This window comes from Dermacentor silvarum, chromosome 1 (assembly GCF_013339745.2).
Source record: "Dermacentor silvarum isolate Dsil-2018 chromosome 1, BIME_Dsil_1.4, whole genome shotgun sequence".
NCBI lineage: Eukaryota > Metazoa > Arthropoda > Arachnida > Ixodida > Ixodidae > Dermacentor > Dermacentor silvarum.
In genome coordinates, this window is record NC_051154.1 from 383287154 (window position 1) to 383299565 (window position 12412).

The window sequence follows — 12412 nt, forward strand, 5'->3', positions numbered from 1 at the left end:
CGATCACTGCATTGTCGTCATTCGAGCTTCGTCATCCGACTATCGCCTCTGCTTCTCACCTACTACCTGCGCTCGGGCTAGGTGTCACACGCAAGAAGATTCTCGCATCTCGGCCACGGAATACCGGGTAGTGGTTGCCTCCGCGCCAAGAGCGACTCAAAAGCAAGTTTCCCATGAGCATTGAATTCCGATCACCGGAGAGCAACGGGCCTCTTCCTCGTTCCTCCCCACGTTCTCACCGGACGTTCAAGGCCCTTCTAGTATTTACCAGGTCAATTATTCAAACACCGAGGCCTGCTCTTTCACGCTGCACTTGAAGTCTGAATACTACAACACAGCGCCTAACTTCACTAAGCAAGCGTCATTACAGCGACTGGCATCGCTGACCTCCGCTTTTCAGGCTAAGAAAGAGGCTCTTAGAGGGCCGCAGCTTCGTCAAAAAGTGCGTCAAATCAGACTTTGCTTTCCTCAGGGGGTTTACTTCAGCAGCTCGAAGATGGTGTACTACTATGGTACTACTGGGCGAAAAGGAAGAGGAACGTGTTCGCAATGATCGAGCGACTAGGCAAGCCCACGCTCTTTCTCACCCTCAGCGTGTCAGAGGTTCACAATGAATGCCTGCTCGAGCTCATCGAGACAGTCAAAGAGCTGGTCGAGGCAAACCGCCCCAGGGTTGACGCCATGGCCAACTACCTGGGAAATGCTTCGTATAAGTTCGATCCCCACATTACCTGGGCTCTGTATTAATTTTTATCTTCGCAAACTAGGCATAAAGGCTGAAATTAAGTGGTACTGCCTGTGCGTCAATCAAGTCCGTCTGTTTGAATGGCGTCATGCATTAACACGACAATTTCACGTTGGACGCCTGCACTAGACGAAATTAATTTTTTTGCTAATGCAATGGTCTCTAGATATTTGCTCTCAACTGTACATATAAGGCTCTGTTGTTTTTGTTACACAGTAGAAGGTTTTAACGCCAAATTCACTCACTCGGAGTCGGGGCTCCCCCTTTCTCATATACACTTTAGCATTCGCCGCACGAAAAACAAAGGCGATCGCCTTGATATATATTTCATTAGCGCGTGGAAATGCGCTGGCTGATACATATCTTAAGCAGAAGGTAACAGCGCTAAAGAAAGAACGACGACGAAAAGAAACAAACACGGTGCTGTTTTCCTCTTCTCATCATCATCCTGTTTTGTTACGTCGAAGCAAACTCCGGGCGTTCCAGCCATGCCTTCTATTGTTTCGGTTCCAATCCCATCCTCGACGGCAGTTTAACACATCGTAGTAAGCGAACACGTTTTATTTCTGTGCTCCAAAAGCGTGATGTTTGCCGATGGGGACCGGGCTACAGATGTCGAAGAATGTGCGAGACGGCACACTTCGGCCGGGGGGAAGACGCTCCCAGCCTTAGTGTAAGGTCATACGCCGCCTTTTCAGTCCGAGGGGTGCCACTCTCGTGCGACGTGCTGCTGGCGCCCTTCGGATAGTCCTTCTTTTTAGATGATTAGGGAAGTCGCAGAAACGGGGTGGCTTGCATGTTTTCAAGCTCACAAGTTCCTTTAACGGACTATATATATATATATATATATATATATATATATATATATAACGAAGTCTCCTTTGAACGGTTGCTTTAATATGTGAAATCCCACATAGCTCTGTTTTGTAACCATTCCTGTTCGTAATCCTTAATGATGACATTACTAACATTGTGGAGTCCTACAGTGCTCGCTTTTGGGGCGATTGCTGTTAGTAATATCTACTGATGACATTACTAAAATTCGCAATTATACCGATTTAACGTAGTATGATGACGACACCAACATATTCGTTAACGCTAACTCTCTTTGTGAAGTCCAAAATATGGTAAGTACATAATTTGGCTACCTGCGATTATGGCTGATACAAATGAACTTGAGTTGAATTTGCGTGTGGAGAGCGTGGAAGACGAGCACTTCTTTGCAACGTGCCACCTTTAAAACAAGGTACATATTTTTTTATTTATTTCATACTGCTTATCCCAATAGGGTTTATTGCAGGAAGGGTACAACACAACGAAAAAATACAAAGAAAATAAATTAGAAATGGTTTGAGGCACAAAGTAAGACACGACCTAAGAAACACACAGACAAACGCACACTTGCAACTAATTTAATTTCCCGACGCTTCATTACATATAACCCTAGACATGCGCATAAAAGAACGGATGACATAACAGGTTTACACCAAATTATCATATTAACATATGAAAAATTATATAATTTACGATATCATAATTTATATAATTTATCCTATGACAACACGCATGGAATGCCAGGAACGTGGTTTTCGATTCAGGTTTGCGAAGCGAAACCGACCTAACTAAATTATTTAAAACTTCTGTCCGATTATAATGAAGTACGAAAATTGCAGCATTGATTATTAGCCGCCGCAGTGGTTATAAGTGGCTATGGTGTTCTGGTACTTAATAATTTCAAATGCTCAATATGGTTTTCCTAAAAGCAGGTCCGCTGAATTAGCTCTTCTCGATCAAGAAGGATTTATATTGCAGAACTTCGAACACAAGCTATTAACAATAGGCATATTTGTCGACTTTACACAGGCGTTTGATTATATAAATCACAACATTTTATTCTACAAACTATAGAAATGTGGAATTAGAGGCATTCCCTTCAATTATTAAAATCCTTATCTTATTAACAGACGCCAGTTTGTTTCTGTAGGCCATAAAACATCGTCAACCAAAGAAATATTTTGTGGCGTCTCACAGGGTAGCATTTTGGGTCCGTTGCTCTTTAACTCATACGCTATCGATATTCCATCTATGAAAAGGCTAAATTTATAATTTACGTAGATGACACAAGTGTTTTCATCTCGTCCGGTCCTTGCACCAATTTAATTACTATGGCAATTGACTTCTTGTGCAGTCTATCCTATTGGTCCACAGAGAACTGTTTAAAAGTAAATATGGCGAAAAAAAAGGCTGTAACTTTTCATACTCAAAGGCATGAGTCTTCCTTCAGATGTAACATTAGCGTATATATCTACAAATATAGAACTTGCTCTTTCTGCAAAGGTGTTAGGGGTACACTTCACAAGTACTATGCAATAGGACGACCATGTAAGCTTTGTACTCCTAAAACTTAGCCGCATAGCAGGTGTCTTAAATCGCTACAGATATACTTTACCCGTCTGTGTAAAATTATTAATTTATAATGCTTTATTTGTGTCTCGCATACATTATGGGCATTTTGTATGGGGCACCACGACTTAGTGTAACTTGAGTAAATTATTATTACGATAGCAATTATATGGACACTCAAAAGCAGATTTCTGCCGTCGGCGTCGCCGTCGCCGTGAGGTTCCGTATGACGTCAATGGAGATGAAATCGTCGCCGCGCGCCGCCGAACGCTGTATGTGCGAGTGAAAGGGTGCGAGGGGCGCGCGCTTTCACGGGGAGTGAACGCACGGCGGAGAACAAACGCGCGTTCTGCGCCGTGCTCCCTTAAGGGCTGCAGAAGTAGGCGTCTCTTTCCTCCTTTACAATCACCATATATGTAGAGCAAACGCGCCTTCTTCCGACGCGCGAGAGGCCGTGGGGGAGGGGCGGAGGGGGAGGGAAGGGAGGCGACGTTTAGCTGCGGCACCAAGTGCCTATTTATATCAGAGGCTCCGGCAACAGTCACCAACGCCGCACGCATTTTGAGCGAACGCGGGCAAAACGCCGACGGCGTCGACCACAGTTCTGCGCGTTGCTGGTGCTGCTGCATGTCCAAGTTTATACAGCTGATAAAGCTAATATCATTACTCCGTATAGCTCTCTAAAAATTTGCTATCGCAATTGATGCTTCGCCTTTCAGGTGAAACTGCGACAACTTTTTTCGTATCCAGAAGAAAATAATACGTGTCATCGCTAATGTACCGTATCCCGCCCATACTGAAAGCCTGTTTGAGAAATACAACATTGCTAAAGCCCATAACATATATAACTGTAGACTATTACACGAATATTACTTTCGCACCAGACGTAACAATACCTTACTTGTAGAACTTGCAAAACTATCCGTCAATTCATACCGTTATTCAACTCGCACACCTGAAGTATGGAAGGTTCCGCGCTCTAGAACAAACTACGGTTGTCAAATGCTGTGTAATACCCTTCCAAGATTACTGAATTCATATGATAGAGCAGGCTACAATTTACAGGATTTATCGCTGTCAGAATTTAAAACTTTATTGCTTTTAACTCTTTAGAGCGTGTTTGTGAATGTTTTATATTGTACTGTATGTTCTTTTTTTGTCTCTGTTACCAAGTGCCTATCATTTAATTATTTCAATGCAGCAGTGTGTTTGCATTGCTATTATTTGTGGAAAGATTTCATTGTTTTTAATATGTTGTATAACTGCAATGTTGGATGGACACTATATAAATACAATATATATGGTGCTTCATGTGTTACCCCATGCAGCCATATGGTACCTAAGGGGGTGAGGTAACCTCAACCCGCGTCTGTGCGGCTTTTTTCCCCTCTGTTTACCTCTCCCCTGTACGTGTGTTTGTGTAAATGGAAATCAATAAATCAAATCAAAGATGAGATTGCTGACATGTCTGGCGGCTGCATTAGGACACGACTGAAAGAAAAAGATCCTACGTATTTAAATTCAGGACACGTTTAGAAATACCACGAGGTTAACATTAATAAGTAGTCATAAACCACACGGCACCTCTCAAAGTCCACTGCGCAATTTTTGTATCACCTTTTAAAGCATAGCTCTTAAGACCGTTTCACATGTAGCGATTTTCACACAGCGAATTCCGTCGCTCAGCGACCGCCGCGACGTCGCGGGCTCTCCGTGACGGGATTCCAACTAGAGCACTGCACGGACCTGATTTTTCGGCCTGAGCCCGGCCCGGGCCCGGGTGTACATGACCGAGACCAACCCGGGCCCGACCCGGGCCCGGGCGTTTATTACTAAGCTTAGCTAGGGCCCGCGTGTGCATGACCAGGCCCGGCTGTAAGAAAAAAATTCTTTTTTTTTACTTTCAGATTGTACCGTATCCGTCAGCCTCACCTTCTCGAGCTTTAATCAGCTGCAGTATATAAGCAATAAAAGGCCGAAATCTTTGTTTCTCCCACGGGAACATCAGTAATCCGGCCCATTGTCTGTGCTACTATTTTTCTGGTGGTGCGCATGCACTTACCTTGATTTGTACGATATGGTTCTATGATGTCATTTAGCATGCAAATATACAGGGCGTTTCATTTTAGTTGCATCAAATGTTTAAACATTGCCTGTGGCAGATAGCGCAGTTATAATCCTTGATCTAAACTACTCGATGAGGCGGCCATTACTTCCACGAGAAATCAAAACGCCTAATTGAAGAATTACCATAATTACGCTAATTAACGTTTTAATTAATTATTTTATGGCACATCTTTCAATCTACGAATTATAGCCGCCGAGTTCGCAACGCGTATCCACTTGGAACGAATTCTCAGGACTAAACCTGTTTCGAGATAATAATTTTCAAAGTGTCCGACGAAATCAATCAAATCAAATCAATTTATTGTCCAGTTTACATGCTTGACGGTCATTTTGGACTAAAACCTACATATGTAGCTTGACGTGACCCATAAGACCGGGCAAGGCAATAGTACAGCAAACAGTGTGTACACATGCGCAATAATTCACATATATTTCCAGATATCGCTGGAATTCCTCATGACGAAATAGCTATGAACGGAAAGACAAAGAATATTTGCGTCACGGCGAGTTAACATAATTGAAAAAGTTTTAACAGAATGCATTTTAAACAACACTACAATAACAATACTAGCTATACAAAACAACGCAACACCAGCTATACAACATAGCATGAGACTGAATTTTACAAGATGAACATTTGCTAAGAAAACGAAACAGGATTTACATTATATACTCTGAACCATACACAAAGGCAGAATAATATTCACATCAGATACATTACAAACGACCAAAGTGTCAGCTTAGTTCTTTCTTACTGAAATTACCGCCATTTTTGTATCTGTTGAAAGTGAATGGTAGGTAATGTATCAACGACTGATGCTAATAGAGTGTTCTGAAGTATGGAATTGACCATATCTCAGGATTTCTTGTGTTCGCATTAATGGAACGACGCTCTAAGGAGGCTAATTGTTTTATGTAGTTCCAAGCTAATTCTTAATTAAAAATTATGGGGTTTTACGTGCCAAAACCACGATCTGATTATGAGGCACGCCGTAGTGGGGGACTCCAGAAATTTAGACCACCTGGGGTTCTTTAACGTGCACCTTAATCTAAGTACACGGGTGTTTTCGCATTTCGCCCCCATCGAAATGCGGCCGCCGTGGCCAGGATTAGATCCCGCGACCTTGTGCTCATCAGCCAAACACCATAGCCACTGAGCAACCACGGCGGATCTAATTGAATATTTAAGATATTTAGCCAATTAACTTTTTTATTAATTATGTTACGGTACATCTTTCAATCTACGAATTATAGCCGCTGAGTTCGCAAGGCGTATCCACTTGGAACGAATTCTCAGGACTGAACCAGTTTCGAGATATTAATTTTCAAAGTGTCCGACGAAATGCATGGGCATTCTAGTTAACTTTTTGAGGAAAACGCTGTTTTATGCATTGAAGCACAAAAGTAACTGGCCTTACCGCTAAAATAATGCCATAGTATCGACACTGGTAATAGTGCGATCGCAAAAGCGGTAACATGGAAATGGTTTCAGGAGTGGTTCTTTGTACAATTTATTTTTCCTTAGGCGCAAACAATGTTCGTTTTTGCGGAAAATAAACAAAAAAAAAAAATTGCGTAGCTTGCACTGGCAGCGCAATGCTAAACAAACAGCGGAGATGATGGGCACCTAGCTAGTCCTGGCTTTTGGGCTAGACTAAGCACTACCAAGTCATCCCCAGCATTTCCCGGAATTTATTTATTATTGATTAAATTGATTATCGATTAGCTATTGATTGGCTATCGATTGTCTATTGCAAAATATTGGCCACGTATTTGGGATAGGCTAAGCACTACCAAGTTATCCGAATTTATTTATTATTGATCCATTATCGATTAGCTATTGATTGGCTGTCGATTGGCTATCGTAAGGTATTGGCGACGTATTTGGGCTAGGTTAAGCACTACCAAGTCATCCCCAGCATTTTCGGGAATTTATTGATTATTGATCGATTATCGACTAGCTATTGATTGGCTATCAATTGCCTATCGATAGGCAATTAGTCCCCACCATTCTTCGCTAGACTTATCCAGGCTCAACTTCGCTAGTTCACAGGTGTATGTGCCATTGCGCTTGGACCCTTTCTGCACTGCTGCCAGGATCGGCCCACATTTTTGGATTCAGCGGACACATTAGGCCAGGCTGAAACAGCTCTGCTGTTAAAAATGAAAACTTCATCTGTTTTACTATTTTTTTATAAGATATAGTCATGTGATAAGATATACAGTCAAGAGAGCGGTGTGGATGTGAGAACAAACGGGTTAATTGGAGATCGCAGGGAGAGGCCTTCGCCCTGCAGTGGACATAAATATAGGCTGATGATGATGATGACAGTCATCTTGCACGTGTCACTTCAGCTTGGCACAGAATGCACTGAACCATGCAATGCATTACGGTCGCCTCTGCTCGAAGGCCTACTTAGGCCCTTCAATGAGCAGGCCCGAGTCTGGCCCGGGCCCGTGGCTTCAAGCCCGAGTCCGGCCCGAGCCTGCTGCCTCAAGCCCGAGCCCGGCCCGAGCCCGCCGACAAACGCTTCGGACGGCCCGGCCCGGCCCGGGCCCGTGCAGTGCTCTAATTCCAACATGTTGGCATTTCCGTCGCTGAGTCGCAGCGATCAGCGCGATATGGGCGGAGCAATGTGACGTAACAGCAAGTGCCGTCAAAATGGGCGCTTTCATGTTTTACCGCGTGTTGAAAGCTCAGCGGAGCAATGTCGCGCACTAGTTTCAATGATGTTTTAACAGAGCGTACCCAACAGCGCTTGTGGCTCAGGAGCTTCATGAACAATTTTTGTTTTCTCGAGCTCACACAATTCATTCAAAATTAGAAGCTGCACGCTATCCAAGTCAGGAGCGGACGCCGCCTTCAACATACGGCACGTACCCACTTGATCGTCACCGTTGTGAACCTCTTTATCGCTACAAATTCTGTCTGGTTGCAAACTCAATGGTCGCTTCTTCTGCAGAAGCATGTACTCCTCCAGGAGAAGAGTTGTGGCTTCGATATATTACCGCAACAACAGCGTACTAAACGAAACCACTCCAACGACGCCGCACTAGCCGCACGCTTATACTTGCGGTGTGTGCATCGTTTCATTCTCCGCGGTTGCAGACTAAGCGATCATAAAATTTCAACGCGTTTAAACATTAAAAAAATAGTGTACTCATTCTATTTTCAAAAATTAATAAGAAAATTTGAATATATGGCTAGTTTCTACGTTGTTTTTACTTAGCGATGCAGGCTTGGACGATTCGTGAGCAGGGGGCGACCTTCGGCGTCGCTGCGACGGAAATCGCGCTGTCGCAGACGCATGTGAAAGCTCTTAGCGAAAATCGCTCTGCGACGCGCACGGCAGAACAATTTTTTTCGCCCCAATCGCGCCATGTGAAACAGCCTTTAGACGACCGTTTTTGCGGCCAACGCCGGCGTAACCGAGCGAACCAGCTAGCCAAGGATGAAAGACGGAAGGAGGAAAGTGAAGGAGGAGAGTGCACCAGAACCATCAGGCGGAAAGCAGAAGAGGAGGGTATGGTGAAAACGTGAGGAAAAAAAAGTTGCAGTGGCTTAGCTCGGCTATGCCAGGATATACGTAGCGTTCATTCCTCCTACGCTCATCCGCTAATTGCCAGGCAACTACTTCGGGATCCGATGAGTCAAGCTTCTCCGTTCTTCTGCGCTGTTGAGCAGCATTTGCGCTCTCCTTCTCCATGGCTATACCACACTGGCAAACGCCAGTCAGAAGCGCAGCGGCTCCAGCGCAGTGTCAGACGGCGACTGCACAGCGAGCGCGCGCCGGCGCCAGTGCGTCTACCACGGCTACGACGTCACGCCTCTGGAATGCGCAGACCGGCGGCGGTGAGTCGCGCGCGGCGGCGGCGGAGTGCGCGAGAGGTGCTGGCTCCGGTGGCTCCGGTGCGCAAGCCGTGTGACATCACTGATCCTTGCGCATGCGCAGCACGGCGCTTGTCGTGCCGCGCGAAACGGGCTTGGCTAGGCCAGTGTAGCTAACGCTACAAAAGCATAGTGCGGTGACGATATCTATGAGATGGCTCCAGAGCAGCGCGCATGTCTGTGATGTCTGTCTGCGGCTGTTGCTGTGAATCGCGCCCACGCGTCACTCACAGACTTCCTCTCGCGATCTCCCGATTAGCGAGGCAGTCGTACCACACTTCGCTCCGTTTGCAACGTGCCGCACGAGAGAGATTGTCCGCGCCAGCCAGTACAATTTCGCATTAGGGAGTATAGTAATCGTCGGTAACTTTTTAAAAAAATACTTGGCAGTATTCTGGGAAGCAAACTCTATCTCCTAAAGACTAGCGATGCGATACAAAGAATAATGTTGACTACGTACGAAGAGAGGAATACAAATTTCTATTAGGACTAAGAAATAACGGTACCCCAATCCCAGTATTAGCCTGCGAAAATATTTCGCCGATTTGGCGCAGCCTGATATTGTAAAATAAATTGTACAGTTAAGACAAAAAATGATGAATAGGGTGGAAGACCACATTCGCCGCTTAACGTGCAAACACGAGCAAGTTGAAATACGTCTAAAGTGCAAACGCTAATTAAGTTTAGCCCTCCAATGCCGCGTGCTTATTAATCGCGTTAATTATTGAAATTTTAGGCAGCCAACTTTTCTTGCGCGGTGGCAAAATGTATGTTTTGCCTTTGAGGCTGTTGCTAGGACCAGGCTGGCCTGTATAGGTGGATTTCATGTGGAAGTGCAGAAGCACTAAGAAGGCGGAGAAAATAATATGGCCTACATAGCGCTGTCATCATACCTGCGCTTTTCATTCCATTCAAGCAGTTAAAGAAAATCGAACACCGATTAACATTAAATTAGTAGCCCCCTGTCAAACACGTTGGTTTGCTTTTAGTAAAGTGCAGCTAGTAATGGCAAGGTTAAAACGCTAAAATGAAATTACCTGGTGTGTAAGCTTGTTGCACAAACAAGGATCCGCTTCGCTAGCCCTCTAGTAGGATAAGTGCTGGTATGCGTAGTTGTTTTATCAGGCGATCACGGAATCAACCATGAATACACAAACTACAGCAGCGTAAGGCATCACGGCAAGAACGAGTACAACAAGGTCACAACTTTACGGGACCGTGTGAGTGCCGGGTATCCCTCAACTGTTTCTTTAGCTGTCATCTCAAGAACACTAATTGGAACAGTAGGCGCATAAGTGTCTCACACCCTTCTCTTCAATAAAGGGCTGTCTCTCTTTATTGCACAAGTATGGCATGTTGTGTGCTGTGTTTTTTTAACTGTTGGCTATAGCGCGTTAAGGCTGTCTGTAAGCACCGGTCTGTAAGCTGGTCATCACCCGAAAGACTAGGACGTCTAAACAGTAACACTTCAGGTTGAATGAATCTCAGATTTATTCGCGTAGTTGGGCTTACCAACTGAACCAGCACATTGATTGTTTGCTCCTCGCGCTACTATAATGTTTGTTTAAAGCTAGTAAACAATAGAAAGCACGAGAAAACTAAGAAGTTACTGCATTTTTCTAACTCTCTTTTTTTCTATCTCTCTGGGTGCAACAGGAACATTGACTTACAACACCATGCTGGCACCGACGCTGTTGAGGTCTTGCACTGAGAAGAAGCGCTGCTTCGTCTTCTTAGCGTTGATGCCGGTGCTAATGGCGTACAGCTGTGTCAGAACCATGTCAACCTGCGGCGGTAGTAATTTGTGGCTGTCATGAAGCCTGCGTGATAAGGCAACTTACCTCTGAGAAGCACATGATCAATCAGGGTTGAAATGACTATTTACTCGTAAAATATTGTTACTTTTTCTGGTTATGCAAATAGGACAGAGCTACACCGGCAACAGTCATTAGTGCGTGCTCACACATGAAGCGTACCCACCGTGGTTGCTCAGTGGCTATGGTGTTGGGCTGCTGAGCACGAGGTCGCGGGATTGAATCCCGGCCACGGCGGCCGCATTTCGATGGGGTCGAAAACACCCGTGTACTTAGATTTAGGTGCACGTTAAAGAGCCCCAGGTGGTCCAAATTCCCTGAGTCCCCCCACTACAGCGTGCCTCATAATCAGATCGTGGGTTTGGCACGTAAACCCCATAATTTAATTTTTTTAACACATGAAGCTTCATCCACGTTTTTATCAACCTGTTTCTGTGAAAGACCGCTCTTCTTTTACACCATGAGGTGTATCCCTGCGGCTTTAAGCGAGAATGTCAGGGCGACAGAGATTAGGAGAACGTTTTGTTCGTAACACATCACTAGCTGCGGTGCACGTCTCGATGGACGTGATGACCGCGAGTGATGGGATTGCTTAGATAAATTCACTAAATAACATAAGTAACAACTCTCCTGGATAACTGTGCCATTGCAATACTCAGGTGAACAAGTAGAGAAAGCTTACACATTCCCTAGAAAGTGCGCCTAGAGGATCAGTTTGGCGATGAATGACTAACCTTACTAATGTTCATCAGGTCCAAGTTGGAACACGCATGTTTACTTTAGGACTTGCACCAATCTTAGGACTTCCACCAATCGGGTGGCGCGAAGTTACGCTTGCGAAGTGCGGTGTTTCGGAGATATGTTACATCGTGAGTAAGAGAGCGCAGTGAAAAGTTCTCACGGGAAGTGGGCAAGCGTCGGCGTCGGGCAAGCGTCGGAGAAGCGTCGCCTTCAACAACCTTCGTGCCTCTGCTGTTACCGCGGAGCTCGCACCTGAGGTTACCAAACGTACGCAAGGGCTACGTTCAAGCGACGAGTTTCTCCGCCAGGTGCTCACAGTTTTCTGCTTTCCCGTTGGCACCTGCTGTTCTCCTGGAGCCACCACGAAGTCTACGGGCACGCCCGCTTTACGGTGTGTTGGCTTACGGGATACACCTGCCTGGCTGAGCCTGCTGAATCGTGTGCCAGGAAATACCAACCCTGACCACCACTACATACCGCCTCACGTCTACAGCCTGCCGTACGCCGTCGCTGGAGGGGTAGGCTCGCCCTACCTTCAACGCGCTAGCGATACAGCTGGACCAACTTCGCCTACCCACCAGTGCCCCGAAACCGAAACAAGCGACGACTGCTGCGCTGCACCACCCTTGACTGGAAATTACCACATTTATCGTCTTCATGCTGCTGTGTGTCAGCCGACGCATCGGCACAGAC

General features: G+C 45.4%; 1 protein-coding gene across 1 annotated transcript in view; it reads right to left on the minus strand.

The window, feature by feature from the left end:
* LOC119437504 (putative phospholipase B-like 2) overlaps window positions 1-12412 on the minus strand; it is a 97038-nt gene that overhangs the window by 52050 nt on the left and 32576 nt on the right. Inside the window, exon 4 of the mRNA XM_037704513.2 lies at window positions 10835-10950. Coding sequence (XP_037560441.1) covers window positions 10835-10950 — 116 coding nt within the window. The remainder of the gene's footprint in view (window positions 1-10834; window positions 10951-12412) is intronic.